Source organism: Macaca fascicularis, chromosome 12 (assembly GCF_037993035.2).
Source record: "Macaca fascicularis isolate 582-1 chromosome 12, T2T-MFA8v1.1".
NCBI classification, from domain to species: domain Eukaryota; kingdom Metazoa; phylum Chordata; class Mammalia; order Primates; family Cercopithecidae; genus Macaca; species Macaca fascicularis.
Genome location: NC_088386.1, coordinates 18,262,594 through 18,286,519, shown reverse-complemented (window position 1 = coordinate 18,286,519; position 23,926 = coordinate 18,262,594). Strand labels below are relative to the sequence as shown.

The window sequence follows — 23,926 nt, the reverse complement described above, 5'->3', positions numbered from 1 at the left end:
AATACTCTGCCTTTTATGATTTCCCAGGTGATGCTGGTGCTGTGGGTCCCTGGACCATACTGTGAATATCGAGACTGTAACAAAATCTCTGGAGTGAAGCCCAGTTAGTCTATTAAAATTTCCGGCAGAAGGTTTAATAGAACTAGCTTACTTCGTAAACAGCCACAACCCAGACCCTGCCTCAAGCAGTACTTTTGGGCTTCTCCAAGGCTCTGCCTTTATACTTTGATGTCCCAATGAGACAAGTATTAGGCTCCTTGAGAGGAGGAACCAGCATTTTGATCTCTATGGTACAAATGATAATAAGCACAACTGAGGTTTCATAAATACTTGATGAATGAACAAATGAAATGTGAAGATGTGCTGGAATAATTAGAGAAGGGTAAAGTCAGTCCAGGCAGGCTTCTTGGAGGAAGTGAGTTTGTAAGAGATCCAATAATGAGGAAAACCCCAGGTCTAAGGAGAACAGCCGGTTCCTACAGAAGTTTTTTTCATCTTCTCTAGAGGGTATCTACAGCAAGCTTCAATCACCAAGGTGACTCATTTGTCACCCCTATCAAGGGTAAACTTGAACTTGAAAAACAGTAAAAACCCATCAGCTGTCTTTGAAATATGTTTTAAAAGTACAGCTTAAAAACCGAGTATGGTAGTGCACACCTGTAGTCCTAGCTACCAAGAGGCTAATGCAGGAGGATTGCTTGAGCCCAGGAGTTCAAGGCTGCAGTGCACTATAATCATGCCTGTGAATAGCCACTGTACTCCAGCCTGGGCAACATAGTGAGACTCCTTCCTATCCTCCTCTTCCAAATGTGACTGAAGAAAAAAAAAAGATGTAGCTGTTATTTCGATGTGATATTTAATCCTTCAGAATGGCAGCATATAGAAAGTAGACCCAAAAATATGCTAGAAATTTTATTTCTGCTGAGTATATCATGTCTCCAAAGAATTATATGTTTATTATATTACATACTCATGCAATATATAACTAATATAATATAATATAATATAATATAATATAATATAATATATAAAGCCAAATAGAATAGTATAAAGTCAGGTCGCGTGCGATGGCTCACGCCTGTAATCCCAGCACTTTGGGAGGCTGAGGCAGGTGGATCATGAGGTCAGGAGATCGAGACATCCTGGCTAACACGGTGAAACACCGACTCTACTAAAAATACAAAAAAAAATTAGCTGGGCGAGGTGGCAGACACCTGTAGTCCCAGCTACTCGGGAGGCTGAGGCAGGAGAATGGCATGAACCCGGGAGGCAGAGCGTGCAGTGAGCCGAGATCCCGCCACTGCGCTCCAGACTGGATGACAAAGCGAGACTCCTTCTCAAAAAAAAAAAAAAAAAAAAAGAATATATAAAGTCAAATGACTTCATCTCTGGCCCAAGCACCCTGTGTAAAGTGTTTTGTTTCTAAAGCAGACTTTATCTTTTTCCTCTTCACTAGAGGAAGAGAATGGCTTCTCTCTGCAAGTTTAATGAGCTTCATCGCCCCCAGCTGGGCCTGCCCCCATTTCTGCATGCCGTTAGTTTCATGGACAGTTAGACATTGAACAAGTACAATGGCAACTTGATGTTGCAGCCTTGCCTCCCGATCTGTCTGTTAGGTACCAGTAACACCACTGCTCTCCAACTACCCAGCCACCTTTGAAGTGTGCAAAGCAGTGACCTGATTGTTAAACCCTCTGCTTTCCAGAATAGCGCTTACACTCAGTAAGTACAAACAAGACTTTTTGTCAAGTTTCTAAATCAGTAAAGGCTCTAAAATCAGGAAACGATAAAGTTTGTTAGCCCAAGACACTTCTCTTATTCAGACTTGCTTCAGCACCAGGGTTGGCTTCCTCCCTGACACACTTTTTCCATTGGAAGCCAAATGATGAGGGATACAGGCACCTTCCTTCTGGTGTGGAGGACTCTGGGAAGCAGTAGAGCTGCCCAGGCATCAGCTTATTCACCAAACCTTTAGGCAGCACCTAGTCAGTGACAGACTGTGAGGAAATAGAGCTACCAGAAGGATGGTAATTATAAGATCAATACTATTTTCCTTTTTGACTCTCAAGGCATCAGCATTCTAAAAATCAAGCCCACAAATGTTGAATTCTCCAAATGACAGTCTAAAAGTCCACTGAACATTCCATGGTATCCCGGATCTTGGTAAACTTCCGGATCACTCAGCACTAAGCGGGTGATCAATAAGTGGTTGGTGGATCTGTGAATGGCTGGGCCAAAGGCAGTTCTGGGAAGGTGAGACTTTTCAAAGGGAAGCTTCTGGAGATTGAATCTGTCTTGGAAGTTATAACTAAGGCAGGACATGTGTTTAACTGGGAGCTCCTTTAGTAGAGTTCAGTGAATCCTATAGTTTTTCTATTGGTACATAGTGAATTGTCAAAAATTTAGTGGCTTCAAATAACATCTATTTATTAGCAGATAATTCTGTAGATCAGAGATCCAGGCAAGGTATGCCTGGGTTCTTGAGGTGTAGGCCAGGCTGAGTTCTTTTCTAGAAGTTCTGGGGGGAAATTTACCTCTAAGCTTATTCAGGGCCCATTTTCTTGCTGGTGCTCAGCTCCTAGAACTTACCTATATTCTCTGCCAGCTCCCTCCATCTCCAAAGCCAGCAACAGATAATTTCTCCCTGGTCAAATGCCTCTCATGCTTTAACTCTCTTAGTTGTCCTGCCTCTGACCTCTAGACCCAGATTTAAAGGCTCATGTGACATGGTTAAACCCACACAGAAAATCTCCCTATTTTAAGGTCAACAGATTTGGGAACTTAATTACTTCCCTTCCTTGCAACACTAGATTAGTGTTTGATTGAATAACTGGGAGAAGATATGTATACCTTGGGGACCAGGCATTTTGGAGGCCATTTCAGAATTCTGCCTAGCACAGGGAAAGAAGGAAATGCAGGTAGAAGCAAGAGAGCTTCCTGAGGATCATAGTGAGGGTGCTTTTCCTCCATATCAGGAGCAGGAGCCTCTGTCAGAGAACTTCAATCCATCAATCTCTCAAGCCGTGCATGCCCACTGTGCCCCCAGCCCAGTAAGGAAGGTTGAAGATGTACAACAGTGCAGGGTCCCTGATCTTAGGGAGTTTCAATATAGTCAGGAGACATCATCTGTGCCCCCTTCTGAGAAATGTCTAAGATGGCTCACCACGCACAGGAAGATCAGTGTAGGCTGGCGTAGTCCAGGAAGGCTTCACAGAAGAAGTGAGAGGCATTGAGATATATCATGTGCAGAATGCTAGTGTAAGTGGTAAGAAGTTTTTTCATGGGAGATATATGAGTTGGTCGTAGCTGGAGATTGTCGTTGAAGAACGAATAGACCATTGAGCAATAGAGATGACAGGTGAGAGCTACTGTGACCTAGTTTCTCTACCTACTGCCACCTCCTAAGCAGGACCTGAGCAACGTGGGGGCAGTTTGGGCCTCCGTGCTGGGAAAGTGGGAGTTGCTGAATGGAAGCCGTCATTCTCTGGCCATGGAGGGCCGTGGCAGCAGCGAGACTTGGGGAAACCAAGGGCCAGAGGTCTGCCTAACGGAAAGGAGAACTCATCAGTGCCAGCTGCTCTACCAGGACTGTGTGCCAATGAAGGGTTGTCTGTTTTTTTATTCTATAAACACAGCCAGGCCTGTACTTTGACCCAAATTGCAATGCAACAAATGCTGTCACTCTAGGGGCAGCACTAGAAATTCAACTGTGCTGTTTACTTCTTAAAGCCCTCCAATGGCTTCCAAGGATAAATTCCAAACCCCTTAGCTATGGTCTCATCTGGAACGGGCTGATCTAGTCCACTAGGCTGGGCTCATGATACATTAAAGGGAGAGGTATGAAGTTAGGCAATCCTTTTTCATCCTTCACAAAGTCTGGCTTTCAAGATAATTGCCTGGCTAAAGAGGTCAAGAATTGCATCCTCTGAACCCAGGATGGATCCGCAACAGCTTTGTCCCAGGCAGTATCTGCTTTTTCCTTCCCTGGGGTGATAAGTGTGGCTCACCCTTGAGAGAGATGGCTGCAAGTGGATGCAATTTAAGGTGGACATATAAACACATGGGTTTACTATTTTCAAAATGTCACCCCCACTGCATCCTCATTACCTTGAGGACCCCCTTGTTAACAAGTGGTGAAAGAGCATGCTAAGATATCATGTTTAGCGTTGTATCATTGCATTTAACATCCTGTTCAACAGGGTTTAACAAGGACCATTCACCACCCTATGAAATCACTTTCATTTCCTGGTTACTTCTGGCAGGTATACATGGTTAAAGCTAACATTCAGGGTCTGATCAGCACCGAGTGTTCATTTGCTCAGGGGCAAGCAAATCTTAAATGTTTTCCATGATGGCTTGACTTCAGAGGCCTCAGAGAACTCATGACCCTTTGTAAGAGAGCACCTTTGGTTCAGATGAACCAGAACACTTTTGAGGAATGATAAACTTCCATACGCATGCATGCCCAAGGGAAAACAGAACATTGCTTCTCAATTCCAAGCTGAGGCTCTTTCATTCATTTGTTCAGTCAACAAATATTCATTGACCACCTGTATGTGCTATGCTGGAATGAGGTACAGTGTTGAGGGAAATTAGGGTGTGCTCCTGTCCTCAAGGAATTAGAAGACATTAATCAAGTAATTGAACAATTAAATGTCAAATGACAACTGCGAGTCTTGTTTTTTGGGAGGCTTAATGAAGTCAGGGAGAATGGGCCAGCTCCCCTGGGAAGATCTGAGAGAGCAGAAAGATATTAACCTGGGGAAGCGGATGGAACTGGGGAGCAGGTAGAGAGTAGAGTAAGACAGAAAAGCACTCCAGGCAGAGGAAACAGCCTGTACACAGGCAGCATGGGGGAAGAGGGCCAGTCATGGTCGCCTGAAGAACTTGAAGGGGAGCCAGTGGAATAAGGCAGTTAAGGGGTGTTATAAACTGAACTGTGTCCCCTGCAAATTCACAAGTTGAAGGCCTAAGCCTCGCTGTGATTGTATTTGGAGATTGGGCCTTTGGGAGGTAATCTGGGTAAAATAAAGTTGTAAGGGTGGGGCCCTAATCTGACAAGACCAGCATCCTTATAAGAAGAGGAAGAGACACCTGGAGAACACATGCGCAGAGAAGGCCAGGTCAGGACACAATGAGAAGACAGCTATTTGCAAACCAAGGAGAAAGCCCTCAGAAGAAACCAACCCTGCTGCACCTTGATCTCAGACTTCTAGCTTCCAGAACTGTGGGAAGATAAATGTCTATGGTTCAAGGCGTCCGGTCTGTAGCATGTTGTTACCCTGGCAAGAGCAGATTAATACAAGGGGAGAACGGCACTTGATAGAATTGGAGAGGCAGCTGATATGAGGGCCGTATGTCAAGAGTTTTTGTCTGTAGTTGACATAAGAGCCATGGGAAACCACTGACTGGCTTTACTTTGCTGGGGTCAGAGATGGGGGTGTCAACAAGATCCCAGTGGCTGCAGTGTGATCAGCCCAGACACAGACAAGAATAGATGGAGATTTTTCCAGTGATGATACCTTAGTCAAGGACCCTCACGCAGAGAGCAGGCTTGCTGGAAACAAAGTAGAAAGAGTAGCGTGGTAGGCAGAGCTCTTTGAGAGTGCTTGCAAAGGAAGATGTCCACCAGAGGGCGGGGCCCAGGTGAGGCTGAACACCATTCATTCACAAGAACGAGCCGCACAAGGGATGACCAGTGCTCAGTAAATAGCCAAGACTAGAGGTGGAGAGTGAGTTGAGTGGTCCCAGGGCTGCAGCCTGGCAGGGGAAATGTGCAGAGGGAAAAGGGATAGGAGTCGACAGTGTCCTCCAAATGGTGGACCGGGAATCTTGCCTTGCACAGCCAGAGGGGCTCCTTGACTCCCAGTTCAATATTCTTCCACTGTGGTGTCTCAACTCGCAAATGGCTCTTATTCTGAATGGTTTTAGCACTAATAAGCCAAATGCTTTGTGCAACTGAGGCCTCTGCTTTCTTATTACACTTCAGCATCCAAGGAGGCTGACAGATGAACAGGCATGCTAATCAGTGGGGACTGGGATTCCAGTCTCCCCTTCCTCGGAAACTATGCATCTCTCCAACAGAGAAATGAAATCTTTGAGACAGCCTAATTATAAAAATAACGCAGCATTATGATATTTGTCTGCCAGGCTGATCACAGGACACTTGCAATTTATGACAGCTATCACAAAGAGAAAAATAAACATAAAATATCATTATAGCCACATATACATCAATAAAGGGAAAAGGGAATAGAGGTGATAATCTGAATATTTGAGGCAAAACTTTTTTCTGAAATACTGAAACATTTGAGTCAAAATAATGTCTTACACTAAAAAAGTCACTAATTTAATTTTGAAGGTGTTTCCCTCAAAAACTGTGTTGACATATCCTTTTATATCAAATAAAAAGCCTTTGCCAAGAAAACTCATGATTAAAACATGATTGTAAGACCAGCATTTAACCTAGTGAAGAAAATAACTAAACCTAGTGAAGAACATAACTAAAAATTCTCATGGGCGCTTTCAAAGCATTTCAAGGTGTCCACTTCTGTGTAATACCAAATATACGGTAGAGTATAGGGATTGGTTTTTAAAGTAATTGTATTTTTGGTTATGGCCTACACACAGGGTACAGAATTTCATGAAGTCAATGAAAAAGAAGCTGAAGAAAAAGATGATTCAAATGCCGAGCCACTGACAGTCAAGGTTTGCTCGAATCAGACCAGATAATTATGAAAGAATAGAAAATTGACAAGCATAATGCAAGGATAGGTGCTTCCATGTGGGTGATTTAAATAGCAAAGAATGAAGAGAGGCCCTTTTTATAATATTACTGAGAAAATGAAACACAAAGGTTATCAGATGGTTTTGTTACAAAGATTACACCCTCAAGCCTCATTGGATTCATTCTGAATAATCATTATAAGAATATATAGTTGTAACCATAACTTATATTTGTAACATACAAATAAATTTCTTTTCATAATTTTCACTTTCAAGTCCCAATGAGACCTCTTTTCACATGTTTTCAACCCCACTTTAAGGGAACCAACGAGTTCTTTTCAGGTAATGATTGTCCTCAGGTAAAGAGGACCCGCTGTCAATATCTCAGTCCCCTCTCCCCTCTCTTCTTTTTCTCCCCTGACCCTGTTTGGTTTGACCTCTAATTCTGTGGTCTAAAAACCCAGAGGATGTGATTCTGAGCTCCTTCTCTTTGCTTCTCCCTGAACCACACTGCGAACATCTAAATGTATGTCAACCTGATTTTTAGAGAAGTTCTTTACAGCAGCAACTCTTAACCTTTGTTCCATCCAAACACACATGATGAATAATGTCCATATTCAACATGAGCAACCCAAGTTGATGTGTAATGCCTGCCACTAGATGTAACTCCTCCCTTTTCCTTCTGACTCAGGAGAGCAAATCAGAATGCAAAAGAGTGTAATTATTCTAGAGTTACAAAGCTTCTATGATGTTTTTCTTTAATAACCTCATGATTGTAAAAATCTTTTTTCATAACTATAGTTGAAAGCCAGTCACTGCCCTCTAGTTCTCTAGGAGGTAGTTGTAACTGAGTCCCAATCACTTGAAAGCTATTATACAAATTAAAACTATGTATTTTAAAAATTACTTTGTCATTCCACTTTGAGTGGGTGACACTTGACAGCAAGCCATGTGTGCAATAGATACACACAAGTGTCCACAGAGCTGGATGCAATCTGCATTGAGAACAACTCCAAAGGAGACTTCAGAAAGAGAAGATGGGAGGTCTGCGGAAAGACTTGCTTGAAAGGAAACCTCATTTTGACCATCCTCATCATTGAAGAGACAGGACAGATAATCAAATTATCAGTTCCTTTTCTCCAGAAGAGGCAGAAATCCAGACCAGCAACCTCTGTTCTGACATCGGAGAAATATTACCATGCCACACTGGCTATAACCTTGAAACAGGAACCAAGTCTAGTACTGATTTGTTACTGGGCTGAGAAGGGGCAAGACAAGACACTGCTGTTTCCAGGAATGTGCACTTTTGCATCATTTTTGTGTTCTCCTGTAAATTGCTTAGAGCTAGTAGGCATCCCAGCCTCTCTTTCTCTCCCAGAGTTCCCAATGTGCTTTCATTATTCACCAGCCGAGCACATTGCCTAGACTTGAGGCACAGTAGTGAAAGATGAAGAAAGGAAAATTAATATTTTTTACATGGGCTTCCTCATCTTGGGTAGATTTATGAATTTTGTTTCTGTCGTGCAGCAGTTAGCATTTTTAACGACGAGTGGGGAACAGTCTTGTTTTCTTTATTGCCTCAAGAGCTCCAAGGACTACTTGTGATATGTCGCCATTTACATTTCACATCAAATTTAAAATATGTTTGAAATGAGCAAATATTTATTTTAATTTGATCTATCTGGGAAATGAAATACTAAAAAGACAGCTAAATTACTATATTAAATTCAGCGATTTGTAAACAATTTATATGTTCATTTGTTCTGGGTTAAAAATGCCCCAAAGCACAAGTTTTATGAAACTCACAAAGTAAATTGCATTGTATTAATCTGATGAATGCAGGCCATGATTTCTTCCTCTTCACTCCATTAATTTATTTCCTAACTTGAGTTAATTAGTGAGGTTCCTATTTTTAAAAGCTCTTTGAAATTCATTGGGAGAGGAGGACATTTGCGGGAACTGCTTTGAAAACCTACCACAGAGAAAATGGGCTAAATACAAACGGTAAATTCCCCCAGGACATTATCGCACATTGAGCACCTGATTGCCATTCAACCATCTTTATGCTGAGAACACAGTGGGTGATTAATATACAGTTGGTATAGGAAAGAAGGAAAGAGCTAGAAGGAAAGAATGAGAGCAGCAGCAAGAACAAACTCATTCCAGACAATTACTGATGGGATCTGACGATCTCCAAGGTCCTATCCATCTCTAAATAAAAGTCTGCAGCATTCTGATTTTATGCTGCAAATGGAGACCGGCTTTAACTTGGAACACCCACTGCAGGAAGAACAGACCTCTACTCAGAGAAATACAGGAAACACGGAGATTCATAAAATAGAGAGTAATGATAAATCAGTGATTTTCCCTTTGGTCAAAGGTAGCCTTAATTCCTAAGTTAGACTGGGAGGTAGTTGAAGACCACTTGCTAATGCTTGTCTACCCTCTAATTCTTATCCACTCAGGCCAGTCCCCTCCAATCAAAAAAAAAGAAAGGAAATTTAATTAACTCACACTACAGTGTAAATTACAGCTTACAGTTTAAGATACGCCTAAGGGAATGTTTACGGAGGAAGGGAGAACTAGCAATTCAACAAACATTCAAGCTTTAAGCAAATACAATGTCCATTCTTTCCTGTAATATTTTGAGTGGTAGCAGCCAGTGGGTGATAGACTGAGTTGGGTACCCTTCCCACGTCCCAAGATCATGTTACCTACTCCAACTTCCAGAACGGCTGGCCCTAAGAGGCAGCAGCCACCAGGCTCACCTACGCTTGTCAAAGTCCCGCCTTGTTTCATTTTCCTTTCACCACATACCTGTGAAAGTCACAGACAGACATGTATTTCCCTGCCCTGAAAAGCACAGTGGGACTCTCGGAGCTGCACTTAGGTGATTCTGAACTAGGTCTTCTCTAAGTCTCAAATTCCTCCTCTAGAAGATGGAAATATTGGTCACCTGGCACAGCCCCTAATGCGGAGTAGCATCCAAATATTCTCATTTTGCACAGACACAGAGTAAAGTCAAGTCAGCTGGTCACCTGCCACAGCCCCTGCCACAGCTCTCAAAGCCCACTTCCCTGGGGGCACAAAGCAGGGACACCATCCACTTTATCCATGGCTGCCTCTGAGTACCTTGAAATTTATTAGGGCGATTATTTCAAATTGAATAAAGAGGGTTTAAAATTAGACCCTAAACTTTTAACAATTAGTGACACACTGGAAGCCAGGGGCTGGTCTGAGACAACACCCAGGTCTTTCCATCACTCTCCAAGTGCCTTCCAACTCTTTCTCATGTCTACCTCCTGTCCCTGGAACCTGCTGCCCAGTTGCCCACACCAAAACAAACAGCATCATGATTTATTCCTTTTCCTGATGCCACAGGGGACAGGGAAGAGGGAAGAAGGGAAACGTTTGTTAGAGCTATTCCTTCTTGACTCACACTCACACACCCACAATACACCCTTTTTATTGTTTCTGCTAAACAGTATATTTTAAAACCCTTTGCTCACACACATTTCATGTGTCTCCATTAAAGCCTTGTCTCCCAGCGAGTAGGCCCCTTTTCTGAAGGCTCTGGGGTCAACAGACCTATGGGCTCTCTTTAAATAGACAAGGCCTCAACTTTAAATACTTGTATCACAACAAAAGTTTAGAAAGCAAGCCTAAGAATTGGGTCTGTGAGGAGACTATTCAAATCCTAGGAATCGGTGAAGCCAGATTTTCTGGATCAGATAAACAGGCTGTCCTGCCAAGTTGCTCTGGTCTGGTAAGGAGCAGACTCACTAGTGGCAGAAACACAAGCCCTGGGGAGTGCTGAGAGTTCCCACGTCTTAAGATTGGGTAGGAGAGGCTCCAAATAGCAGCCGGAGAGTGTGTGTTGCTCACAGCCTGCTTTCTCCAAAGGAGGAGAAAAATGGGAACAAAAGTTGTTTTTTTTTGTTTTTTTTTTGTTTTTTTTGAGACGGAGTCTCACTCTGTCGCCCAGGCTGGAGTGCAGTGGCCGGATCTCAGCTCACTGCAAGCTTCGCCTCCCGGGTTCACGCCATTCTCCTGCCTCAGCCTCCCGAGTAGCTGGGACTACAGGCGTCCGCCACATCGCCCGGCTAGTTTTTTTGTATTTTTTTTTTTAGTAGAGACGGGGTTTCACCATGTTAGCCAGGATGGTCTCGATCTCCTGACCTCGTGATCCACCCGTCTCGGCCTCCCAAAGTGCTGGGATTACAGGCTTGAGCCACCGCGCCCGGCCAACAAAAGTTAATTGAACAAGAAAGCCTTCCCCCGATAAAAGAGCCAGATAAGACGGTTCCCTTTATCTCTGCAGAACTTGGTCTTTTGCAAAGGACTTTCACCTCTCCTGCATTACCTAATTTGTCCCTCATATTCTCTAGTATTATTGTTCCCATTTTACCAAAGATTTTTTTGTGACTTCCCAAAGGTCACAGCAGTGATGTTATGGAATACATCCAGACCTTCTGAATTCTGGTCTAGTGCCCTGTTAACCATAACCTACCATGAATTCCCAAAACAAAGAGAAGAAACACCCAGAGACCCAGAGCAATGACCTCATTCTGCTACAAGACCCTTCCACTTCAGTGAACTGAAGTGTGCAATTCTAGGGCAAGCCTTCCCCTGGAGAGAGCCACAAACAGCGGCACGGGTCGGGGGAAAGGTTGGGAAGCTGCTCACGCGTTGCCTGGGACTCACTCAGGAAGATGATGGTCTGCCTCCTGGCGGTCCTGCTCTCTTCGCTCTCGGACTTCCTCAGCTGCGGCGGCTGCGCGCCCCCGGCCAGCGTGCCCTTCTGGCTTTTCATTAGCACCTGCATCATGTTCCAGCACATGAAGGCTACGGAGAGCAGGACCACGAGGTAGACCACGAAGGCGCCGAAGATGCTGGACTGGAACACGGTCCAGCGGCTGGAGAGGTTGGTACAGATAGACATGTTGGAGGTCTCGGGCTGCTCATGGTGGCGGGTGCGGGAGCGGTTGCAAGTGAGACCCCAGTGGTTGGGCACTTTCACCAGGGGGTACTCAGTACCCATGGCAAACAGCAAGGGCAATGCCACCAGGGCGGAGGTGACCCAGACGAAGCCAATCAGCAGCTTCACCTGGCAAGGTCCCGACACAGCCTTGTACCTGAAGGGGTGACAGATGGCGATGTAGCGCTCAAAGCTGAGCGTCAGCACGTGCAGCAGCGTGGCGTAGCTGCAGGCCTCGAAGAGGAAAGTGTGCAGCTTGCAGGACAGGGTGTAGCTGGGCGTGGTCAGGGGGTTCCAGATGATGCTGTAGAACTCCATGGGCATGCCGATGAGGAACACTAAGATGTCCGAGCAAGCCAAACTCACCATGTGGTCCGTCACCTCCTTCTGCAAGTATCCTTTCTTCTGTAGCACCTGGGTGACCCGAATGGTGACGCTGTTCCCCAGAAGGCCCATCACGAAGATGACCAGGTACACCAGGATAAGGGTGACTTTGATCCAGGTGGCCACCTCGAACTCGGGGACATGACTGTGATCAATGACATGGGAGCAGTCACTGCCGGGGCTGCTGGGTGAAGCCATGAGAAAGAGCACCAGGCTACCAGGTCCAAAGACTTCCTCAACTTCCCTTTCTCCTCCCAGCAGAGCCCAGAGTTCTTGGCTGCAAACTCACCTGCGTGGGCGCACGACTTTATCTCACTCGAGTTCTCCTGCAGGTGCTTTCATGAAAACTTCCTGGAGCAGTCCAACCTGGGAGAGGCCCAGGAGGCGCCTGGGTGTTGGGGTTTGGGTGTATGTGGCGGGGGCGAGGTGGGGAGAGGGCGGAGGAAGAACGTTCTAAACTGGCTTGCTGGAAGTGAAACCAGCAGCCCCTGGCGCTAGCCTCTGCCCCTCTTCGCCTAGGGCGCGCTCTGCCTGGCAGCCCTCCCCTTCCTTTCCAGCTGTCGGCACATGAGCGACCCGGTCCACCCGAGCTGCGGGAGGCGGGTTGGTCAGTGATTAATCATTAACCACAGCGGGTTGTGCTCAGCGGCCCCGCCGCAGACCCAGCCCAGCGGCGGGGTTTGACTCAGCACATAGGCACGGTCCCTGAAATCAGATCTTGGCTCCCGAGCTACTAGCGACCCACCCCCGCCCCACCCTCCGTCACCCAGGCGGCCGCGGCAGAGCCAGCAGCGGCGCTCCAACCCGAGGCTGTCCCAGGAGGTGAAGCCCCGGGGAAGCTGGCGAGCCCTCCCGAGCTGGGAGAAAGAAAAACTTCCCCTCGCCCGCCCTGCCGCCACGTCCACCGCTGCCTTGGGGGCCCCCTTCAAAGGCGGGGTCACGGCCCATTTGGGGATGGCTTGACCCGGGCGTCCCAGAGGAGCCAGCAAGCGCTCGCCTTCTCGGTGGGGCGTTTGCCAAGGACAGCTGGGCTCTGCGCTGCTTGTAGTCGCTGCTCCAGGAAGTCGGCCCCAAGCAGGTTTTCAGGATCCCCCACAGAAGCCCTGCCTTTCCCCAGAGCCTCCCGGTGTTCCGCGCAGGGCCCTGCCTCGCCTTCGCGTCCCACGGAGGGACGCGAAGACCTTTCAGTTTCGCTCCAAGGTGCAGGCCGCTTTCCCGGCAGCGGGACGTCTTTTAATTGGGGACATGTATATGGATGAGGATGGCACTCCGCCAGGAAGCCCCAGGTGGGAAGCATGCCCTCCGGAGGCAGCTGTGCCGAGAACTTCGAGGACAGCGGTAGGAGGCTGAAGGCTCTGACAAGGCCATCATGTAAAAACAGCATTAAGGATCATGACCTTTTCCCTCGAATGGACCCATTTTCGTCTTTTAATTCCACAATCAGAGGAAATGGACAATGAAGGGCGAGGAAGGCTGCCTTAGGCGTTGCAGGATGTTTAGCACCTACATACACACACCCATAGGGACAGCCAAATGTCTCCAGACATTGCTAAATGCCCCTTGCCAGGGAGTGGCAAAATCAAACAAAGTCAGAACCTCTGCCTGGAAGGAAGAACATGGATCCCCTTTATCTGTACATTCTAGGAGCCTAGCACAAGCCCGCAGGTCCTGCGCTGAGAACGTCTCTAAATTAAACCAGTCGCCACAAAGATGCAATCATTTTAAGAAGCAATTCTGCTGCCTGGAGGACCTATGCTTCCCCAAGGCCATAAAAGAGTGAGGAAGAGCAAGGTCTTACTGAGATGTGGAATCTTAAAATAAAGTTAAATACATAGAAACAAAGAGTAGAAAGGTGGTTACCAAGCCCGGGGAAGGAGAGGAAATGGGGACATGTAGGTCAAATGACAAAATAAATAAGTCTACAGATTTATCATACAGCCACAGGACAATAGTTAATAATGTTGCAACGTAGATTGCAAATTTGCAGAGTCCATTTTAGGTGCAACACACACAAAAAGGGGTCACCGTGGAAGGTGACAGACACGTTACTTTGCTTGACTGTAGTAATCATTTCACTTTGTATATCAAACCATCATGCTGCACACCTTAAGTATATACAATTTTTTTAAAAAATGGTTAGTGACAGACTTGGAAATTAATCCTGATCTGCCTGGCCCATAAGCTTGTACTCCTAATTCTGGGAATGCAGTAGGTGCTTAGGAAATTCATCCTGAATGGTGCATATAGAAACATGGGACTGTCTTTTTTTTTTTTTTTTTTTGAGACGGAGTTTCGCTCTTTTTGCCCAGGCTGGAGTGCAATGGCGCCATCTCGGCTCACTGGCAATCTTCGCCTCCCAGGTTCAAGTGATTCTCCTGCCTCAGCCTCCTGAGTAGCTGGGATTACAGGCATGCGCCACTACACCTGGCTAATTTTTTGTATTTTTGTAGAGACAGGGTTTCACCATGTTGGCCAGGCTGCTCTTGAACTCCTGACATCAGGCGATCTGCCCACCTTGGCTTCCCAAAGTGCTGGGATTACAGGTGCGCCTGTGCCTGGCCAGGACTGTTCTTTCTGCACACAACCCTGGAGCTATTGTCTGACGACCTCAATAATTATTTGATTTTAACATTGTCTAGGAAAAAAAAAAGCTGTATGGCCACTGGATCTTTAAAATTAGCTTCATATGTGCCTTTCGTGTTTTCTCTTTCTCTGTTCTCTCTGTTAAATCACAAACTCCAAAGCCAAGATGTGTATCTTCTCCCTCTCTGACAGCTTGACATAGCACCCTAAATAATGTTTCGTGGGAGGCCTGGCCACTCGCGATGTATGCTGCTTGACCTGCTTGTTGGCATTGCTGGAGAAACTCCTAACTCGTTTCCTCATTGGTGCACTATGTTCAGCTGAAGGACCTAGCTGGCTTCACAGGAGTAGTGTAATGGGGGTAAACATGGACTCCTGGGGCTTTTCTACCTGCAGATGAGGACTCTGAATCCACTCATCTGCAGAAGACCCTGGTTGTTTCTATCCCACAGGAAATTCATCCTGAATGGCACACAGAGAAACACTGGCCTGTACTAGGATGTACCCACAGATTCCCCTGCCCTACACACACATACACACACACACACACTCTCTCACCCACGCATACATGCCTGCCCCTGTCCACTTCTTTCTTTTCAAAGCTGTAAATAAACTAGGAACCTCACCCTCAGCCCAGCCATAGAGCTTTCCTTGGAAATTCTCCTCTGACTCATTCTCTGAGCCCCTATAACATGTTGGGCACTTTCCCATAATTCATTTCTCTCAATCCTTACAATAGCGCAAGGTGGAGATTATTACCCCCATTTTACAGGTGGGGAAATTGAGGGTGGAGGATTAAGTGACCCACCAGAAAGGCCCAGACGCACCAAAAGCACATACCATGCTATTGCGCTCTCTCCCTGTGCCAGGACAAGACTGTGCCAGGCAGAACAGTGGCATTTTGGGGAGAGGTGTGTTTTTTTTCAGTCGTCAGCCTCAATGCTTCTCATATCCTTATCATATTGGATAATTCCAATTTGTTCTGCTCAGACAAGATTTCCATTATTATCCGGTTCCTTTCATCAAATTCTTCTTTCCCAAAGAGTGAACACAGATTAGAAATGCATGGCCAAACAGTGAGAATCAACCTAATTAAAATTCACTCTTTACAGTAGAGATGGAAAAATACATTTTGAAAAAAGGTCCAGGAGAATTAAATTTTCATTTCACCTTTGCTTTTCCTAAGGCCAATTAAAAACGGTTTCATGTGCTCTCACTTGTTGATAACAGACTGGTATAGCACCTGGCCTTGGTCTGTGTAATCTAGAAGTTTTATTAGCATACTATGTAGAGGAAAGAAAGAAAAGGAATGAAAAATGAGAGAAAAAAAATACTCTGGGTATCCTTTGATCTCAACACAACTCAGGGCTCACTCTACTCTAGGCCCTGCACAAATTTATATTCCCATTCTACACATCCTAGGTGACTTTTGAGGTCACATTGCCTAGTGGTTTTCACATTTTTTAGAACAAAATCTCATTTTTGAAATATAGTCTTACACTGGCACCCAGGGTAAACACACACACACACGATTATATTTTTGTAAATTTAAATTTATTTAATATACTCACATTGATAACATTGACTCACTTAAAGTCGATAAACAATTTACAGTAAAAAGTAAATAACATCTTGTTTACAAAGGTTTGTTGTGACTACATATTAAGCTACAAAGAAAACTTAAAACATCTTCAAAAATTATAGCGTAGATAACTTTATTTATAATATAATATAATATAACTAAAATTAATAAAACCAGAAAACTGAAACATAAAACTCTACCATCTCAAAAATTTTTTAAGTCTCTGGAACAATTCTTTGTCAAAGAGAAAAGCAAAACCCAAATTGCAGATTATCTAGAGAATAATGACCACAAAAATATTGCATATCAGAACCTGTGGAAATAGCTAAAGGAATCCCTGAAAGAAAAACTCATAGCCCTAATTATTTCTAATAAATAAGAATACATATAAAGTTATAAAAAGAATAATATTAAAGAAGACTGTAGGAAGGGATTAATAAAGATCAAAGTAATTATGAAATAACTAGATAGTAAAACTAATAGGTAAGCTCAAAACCGTATTTGTTTTCTTTTCTTTTGTAGATGATGGGTCTTGATATTTTGTTCAAGTTGGGCTGAACTTGTGATCCTCCTGTCTCAGCCTCCTGAGTAGCTGGGACTACAGGCATTTACCACTGCAGCCAGCTAAAACATTTTTTTAAGTAGGACCTCTGCTTTTGGCCTTAAGAATAATGAATATTAGGCTGTCAGCCTGCACCCATCCCGAGCCCCGCACCACAGCACGGATTGTGATCTCTCAGGGAAGATAAGCTGGTAAGGTAAACCCTGGGATCACTCAGGCCTGCTGTGTGGAGACACTTTGCAGACCATGGGGCAGAGAAGGAACGCCAAGGAGAGCACAGTTATCTCACTGAGTAGGGGAGTGAGAGACTGGAATTCAGGAGGAGGCTGCTGGACTTTACAAAGAAGAGTACTGGAAAGGAGGAAACTGCACAGAGAGAGAGTTCCAGAGATCTGTGCGGAAGTCCTCTTCATTCTTTTACCAAATACTAAATGGGCATGTGCAGATGAAACTCCAAGAGCTAGGCAAAATATCATGCTGAAGAAAGAGCAACTTGCAGGGGTGGGGGTGTAATTCGGGGGCTATAAGTCAAACAATTCCCAAAGTCACACAGAGCTAGGAAACGTTAAAGTTTCAACCAACAATAGAGAAGAGACCTCACTGGACCAACCCTGGAAGGGCCAGATCTTGGTAGCACGAAACTAGCCACAGACCTAAGGCTGCTGTAGACCTGTCTTAACAAAGATACTGACCCGAGCTATCTAACATGGCAACCATTACCCACTTGTGGCTAATAAACACTTGAAATATGGCTAGTCCAAACTGAAATGTCCCTGAAACATAAAATGCAGACCAGATTTCTAAGAATTTGTGTGAAAAAAAGAATGTAAATTATCTCATGAATAGTTTTTATATATTGATTTCATGTTGAAATGATATTTGTTATAATGGATTAAATAAAATATATCATTAAAAATAATGTTACCCCTCATCTCCAAGACAATCCTAAGTCAAAAGAACAAAGCTGGAGGCATCACGCTACCTGACTTCAAACTATACTACAAGGCTACAGTAACCAAAACAGCATGGTACTGGTACCAAAACAGAGATATAGACCAATGGAACAGAACAGAGTCCTCAGAAATAATACCACACATCTACAGCCATCTGATCTTTGACAAACCTGACAGAAACAAGAAATGGGGAAAGGATTCCCTATTTAATAAATGGTGCTGGGAATATTGGCTAGCCATAAGTAGAAAGCTGAAACTGGATCCTTTCCTTACTCCTTATACGAAAATTAATTCAAGATGGATTAGAGACTTAAATGTTAGACCTAATACCATAAAAATCCTAGAGGAAAACCTAGGTAGTACCATTCAGGACATAGGCATGGGCAAAGACTTCATGTCTAAAACACCAAAAGCAACAGCAGCAAAAGCTAAAATTGACAAATGGGATCTCATTAAACTAAAGAGCTTCTGCACAGCAAAAGAAACTACCATCAGAGTGAACAGGCAACCTACAGAATGGGAGAAAATTTTTGCAATCTACTCATCTGACAAAGGGCTAATATCCAGAACCTACAAAGAACTCAAACAAATTTACAAGAAAAAAACAAACAACCCCATCAAAAAGTGGGCAAAGGATATGAACAGACATTTCTCAAAAGAAGACATTCATACAGCCAACAGACACATGAAAAAATGCTCATCATCACTGGCCATCAGAGAAATGCAAATCAAAACCACAATGAGATACCATCTCACACCAGTTAGAATGGCGATCATTCAAAAGTCAGGAAACAACAGGTGCTGGAGAGGATGTGGAGAAATAGGAACACTTTTACACTGTTGGTGGGATTGTAAACTAGTTCAACCATTATGGAAAACAGTATGGCGATTCCTCAAGGATCTAGAACTAGATGTACCATATGACCCAGCCATCCCATTACTGGGTATATACCCAAAGGATTATGAATTATGCTGCTATAAAGACACATGCACACGTATGTTCATTGCAGCACTATTCACAATAGCAAAGACTTGGAATCAACCCAAATGTCCATCAGTGACAGACTGGATTAAGAAAATGTGGCACATATACACCATGGAATACTATGCAGCCATAAAAAAGGATGAATTTGTGTCCTTTGTAGGGACATGGATGCAGCTGGAAACCATCATTCTTAGCAAACTATCACAAGAACAGAAAAGCAAACACCGCATGTTCTCACTCATAGGTGGGAACTGAACAATGAGATCACTTGGAGTCGGGAAGGGGAACATCACACACCAGGGCCTATCATGGGTGGGGGGAGGGGGGAGGGATTGCATTGGGAGTTATACCTGATGTAAATGACGAGTTGATGGGTGCAGCACACCAACATGGCACAAGTATACATATGTAACAAACCTGCACGTTATGCACATGTACCCTACAACATAAAGTATAATAATAATAAATAAATTTAAAAAAAAAAAGAAAAAAAAATAATGTTACCTTTTTTTACTTTTTTTTTTTTTTGACATTGAGTCTCACTATGTCACTCAGGCTGGAGTGCAATGGCACTATCTCAGCTCACTGCAACCTCCACCTCCTGGGTTCAAGTGATTCTCCTGCCTCAGCCTCCCAAGTAGTTGGGACTACAGATGTCCACCACCGTGCCCGGATAATTTTTATATTTTTGGTAGAGACAGGGTTTCGCCATGTTGGTCAGGCTGGTCTCAAAATCCTGACCCCAGGTGATCCACCTGCCTTGGCCTCCCAAAATGCTAGGATCACAGGTATGAGCCACTGCACCCAGCCTTTTACTTTTTTCATGTGGTTACTATTATATTTTAAGTTTTGTGTAGCTTGCCTTTGTGGCTGCTAGGAGCAGCATCCTAGAAGCTATAAAGGAAAAGTTTGATGAACTGTATTTAACAGAAATGTAAAAGTTCTGCAAGGCAAGTGATATGGTTTGGCTGTGTCCCCACAGAAATCTCATCTTGATTGGTAGCTCCCATAACTCCTCTGTGTCATGGGTGAGACCCAGTGGGAGGTAACTGAATCATGGGGTGGGCTTTTCCCAGGCTGTTCACATGACAGTGAATAAGTGTCATGAGATCTGATTGTTTTATAAAGGGCAGTTCCCCTGCACATGCGCTCTTGCCTGCCACCATGTAAGATGTGCCTTTGCTCCTTCTTCACCTTCTGCTGTGATTATAAGGCCTCCTCAGCCATATGGAACGATGAGTCAATTAAACCTCTTTTTCTTTATAAATTACCCAGTCTCGGTTATTTCTTCATAGCAGTAGGAAAATGAACTAATAGAGCAAGAAAGACTGTGGATAATGATAAACAACAAATGACAACTTATAGAGTATATATGCAATTGATTTTACACAGTAATGAGTAACTTCCATAATGAACTCAAAGCAGATAAAAACATACATTTCTTCCCAAAATTGATCTATAGATTCAATGTGATTAAAATTTAAACAGATTTTTCTGTGAACACGTGGCAAGCTTATTCTAAATTTACAGAGAAATGTCAAGAGCTAAGAATGAGTAAGATACTGTTAGGAGATAAGAGGACCCGCTCCACCAGATATCAAGACTTATTATAAACCTGTAGTTTACAAGGCAGTGTGTTTTTAACATGGGGAAGACAAAGAAAGGAATGAAACAGAAGAGATAGTAGTGAAATAAATCCATATGTGTATGACCAGAATTTATGACAGAGACAGCCTTGTGAGGCAGGGCAGAAAAGATGGGCTTTTCCATTGGTGTAGTAATCAACCAACTCTCTAGTGGAAAATGCCCTGATTTATGTCACATTTGCCAGTTTCCATGGTGTCAACGCTGTGGCTGATGTCAAGCTACCAGCAATTTAACAACCTACTCAGAAAACTCCTGAAATTTTAACAATCAACTCTCATGGACTCCAGGATACCACTCTTTTCAATAGATGCTTCTTGGGACAATCAAGAATCTATTTGGATAAAATTCATTAAGTAAAAGGTGAACAACCCCATTTTCTAAATGGGCTAAAGAAATAAACAGGCCCTTCACAAAAGAGAAAATCCAGATGGACAAAAAACAATGAAAAGTTACCCAACCTCTTTAGTAATCAGAGAAATGCAAATTAAAACAACAATTAAGTACAACCACACACCTACCAGACTGGCTAACATTTACAGACAACCAGTACCATCTGTCCATGAAGCTGTGAAATGATGGTGACTCTTGTGCCTTGAGGATAAAGAGCAAATTTATGCAACAACTTTGGAAGAGTTTGGCAGGGTCTGGTAGAGTTATTCATAGATACACATGTACCCTGTGATCCAGCAATTCCTCTCCTAGGTGTATACCCCGAACGCATATAAAAGAATGTTCAGAGCAACATTGTTAGTAATTACTCCAACCTGAAAAACACCCTAATGGCCATCTAAAGGAGAATAGACAAAATGTTGCATATCCATATAAAGAGCTACTAGAAAGCCATGAAAACTAATAAACTGTTACTTCCAAAACAATGTGGTTAAATCTTACAACCATAATGATGCCTGAAAGAAATGAGACACAAAAGATCATGTTGGAGTACATTTATATAAGATTCAAAAACAGACAAAATCATAATATTTAGAAATATATAGATTTTATATGGGGATATATAGGTTATATGGAGAGAGGACATATATACAATTTATACATATATTTACTTAAAAGCAAATGTGTCATTTCCATGAAAGGATCAGGGTCAGCTTTTGTGGGTTGGGGAAGGTGCATGACTGGTAAGGACCCATGGGGTGGAGGGTCTGCTTCTGAGTGTTGACCATATTCTATTTCTTAAACAGGGAAGTAGTTCCATGGTAGTAATTATATGATACTTTGCTTTATTATTTTTCGTTATGCAGTTGCTTATGTTTTATGGGTTTCTCTGTGTTATATTTCATAATACTTTAAAACAAAACTTTCTTTAACAAAAGGAAGAACACCCATGTCACCCAATGGCTCAGCTGAATCAACCCCGCTTTTCATTCAGTGGGATGACAGTTGCAGCCACTCACTCTCACAGTGTCAACAGCAGTATCAGCTCCCATTAGTAAACACCTACTGTGTACCAGACACTTGCTGGTTCAGTTTGCAAATTCCTACCTACATGTCTGTAAAACACCTGCCATGTGCCTCTTCTCGTCTACCCAAGACATATCCATGGCCAGCAGTCTGTAGCTTGGTTGTCCACATTCCTTGCAGGGCTCACTGGCAAGATGAGCGTAGGAGCAAAGCCAAGTCAGACCCTGAGAAGTCATTAATATGTAACTGGGAGACTTCCTCCCTTCCCACCTCCCTCCCTTCCTCCCTCCCTTCTTCCCTTCCTCCCTTCCTCCTTTCTTCCCTTTCTTCCTGTCTCCCTCCCTCCTCCCCGGAATGCCGTCTGGTAGACAGCCTGAGGATCCAGCCTTCTGGATATCAAGGAAAAGGCTGAAGGAGGTCCTGTGACAAATGGCATGTCTTTATGAAAACTTCCAGCTTCACAACCTTAGTAAGTTGATGGTCATTCCTGGGCCCTGATGGAATGCTGTGCCACTTTGATTCTTAGGTGAGCCGTAGCTGAGAGGCTTCAGATTTCTTCTTAAGAAATCATGTTCTTTTTCAAATAAACATTTTATGTGTTACTTTCCCTTTCTTGCCTCATCTAATAAAAGGGATCAAAAAAAGGCAGGCGAGGGGGGAGTGTCCCATTGGCCAGATAAGGCACAGCTAATAAATTATTGTTTCTGCTCAGCACATACCTTTTTTTTTTTTTTTTTTTTTCCTATAAGTTGGCTATGAGCTGAAAAGCTGGGAGCCTCCCTGGTATGTATTAGGCATTCCATTTCCTAGCCTCTGGAAGCAGAGTGGCCATTCAGTCTAGGGAGAGACAAGCACCAGTGTACTCATCACTGCTACCTCCTGTCTTATGCTAGGAACCACCTTCTACCTGGACTGCTCCCAGTCCCATGCCCTGCACATTGCAAGCTCAAAGGACAGAGAAACAGCAGTGCCAACTTGTCATCTCTCCTTGCTTCTCCCTTATCTTTACCCTTATGAAAAAACAAATACCCCTGGACCTTGGTCTCCTTATCTTCAATACTCCAAGCAAAATACAAACTTTTTTTTTTCTCACCTGGCACTATTTTCCCAGACTATTTGGGAAGAAACCCTGCATATGCCCAGGCACAACTGTCTCTAAATATAGTGATGTTCAGCCTTGATGGAAAATGGGAGGGTCTTCTTATAAAGTAGCCTATGATCCACCATCTCTTGCTATGTAAACCTACATAAATCAACTCAGGATTGGCATTCTATTTGCCTCTGACTCTTCTAAGAGTGCTGTGGCATGATGATTGAGAGGACAGACTTGGAAATCAGACCTTCTGGGTTTGAAATGAGGCTCTACCACTCACTTAGCTTAGTTGTGCCTTAGTTTTGTTATCTGTAAAATGTAGATAACAGTAGTACTCATCTCTTGGGCTTGTTGTGAGATTAAACAAGTTTACATTAAAAAGTGCCTGGTAGATAGTATTTCCTTATATGTAGATTAGCTCTTTGAAAAAAGAGCATGATAACTCAGTAAGTAGAATACCTTTTCTGGAGCTAAACTGCTTGTGTTTGAGTCTGCTCCTCCCTAGTTATGTAACCTTGGGCACATTTCTTAATCTCTCTGTGCTTTAGGTTCCTCATCTGTAAACTTAAAACTAAGTAAGAATATCCCCCCTCAAAGGATTGTTTGCAGGACCAGATGACATCTTATAGCTAAAGCACCTAAAACAATGCTAGGCATACACAAAGTGCTAGGCAAGTTTTAATTGTCACTGATGTCATGCTCACAGTCCATGAGCTGCTGCTGGTCATACTGTTGAAAATAAGGCACATTCTAAATGTTCCAGGTACCATTATAGTGTGAACTAGTATTGTTTGAATGCTGTGCCCTACTGAATTCCACTGAATTTAAAGCAACAGATACCAGTTGAGCATATTCTTTCTAGAAAGCACTGTAGAGATTATAAGGTAGTAAGACACTCACTCCTCTGAAGGAGTTTATCTTCAATTCAAGCCAGTAGCACGTAAATTGTTGGATAGCAACAATTGCCAGTCAAGAAAACAATCCCATTTATAATAGCATCAAAAAGAATATCATACT

General features: G+C 43.6%; 1 protein-coding gene across 2 annotated transcripts in view; it reads right to left on the bottom strand.

Moving 5' to 3' along the window:
- The window catches only part of GPR39 (G protein-coupled receptor 39), a 236,092-nt gene extending 223,431 nt beyond the window's left edge, over nucleotides 1-12,661 (bottom strand). Inside the window, exons 1-2 of one of the 2 annotated variants that reach the window (XM_065525418.2) lie at nucleotides 12,378-12,661; nucleotides 11,431-12,233 (exon numbers count right to left, since the gene is read on the bottom strand). In XM_065525418.2, coding sequence (XP_065381490.1) covers nucleotides 11,431-12,160 — 730 coding nt within the window. In that variant the 5' untranslated portion in view covers nucleotides 12,161-12,233; nucleotides 12,378-12,661. Of the gene's footprint in view, nucleotides 1-11,430 lie in introns of both variants that reach the window. The other variant, XM_065525417.2, reaches the window with a different exon arrangement.
- Between the last annotated feature and the right edge of the window lie 11,265 nt (nucleotides 12,662-23,926).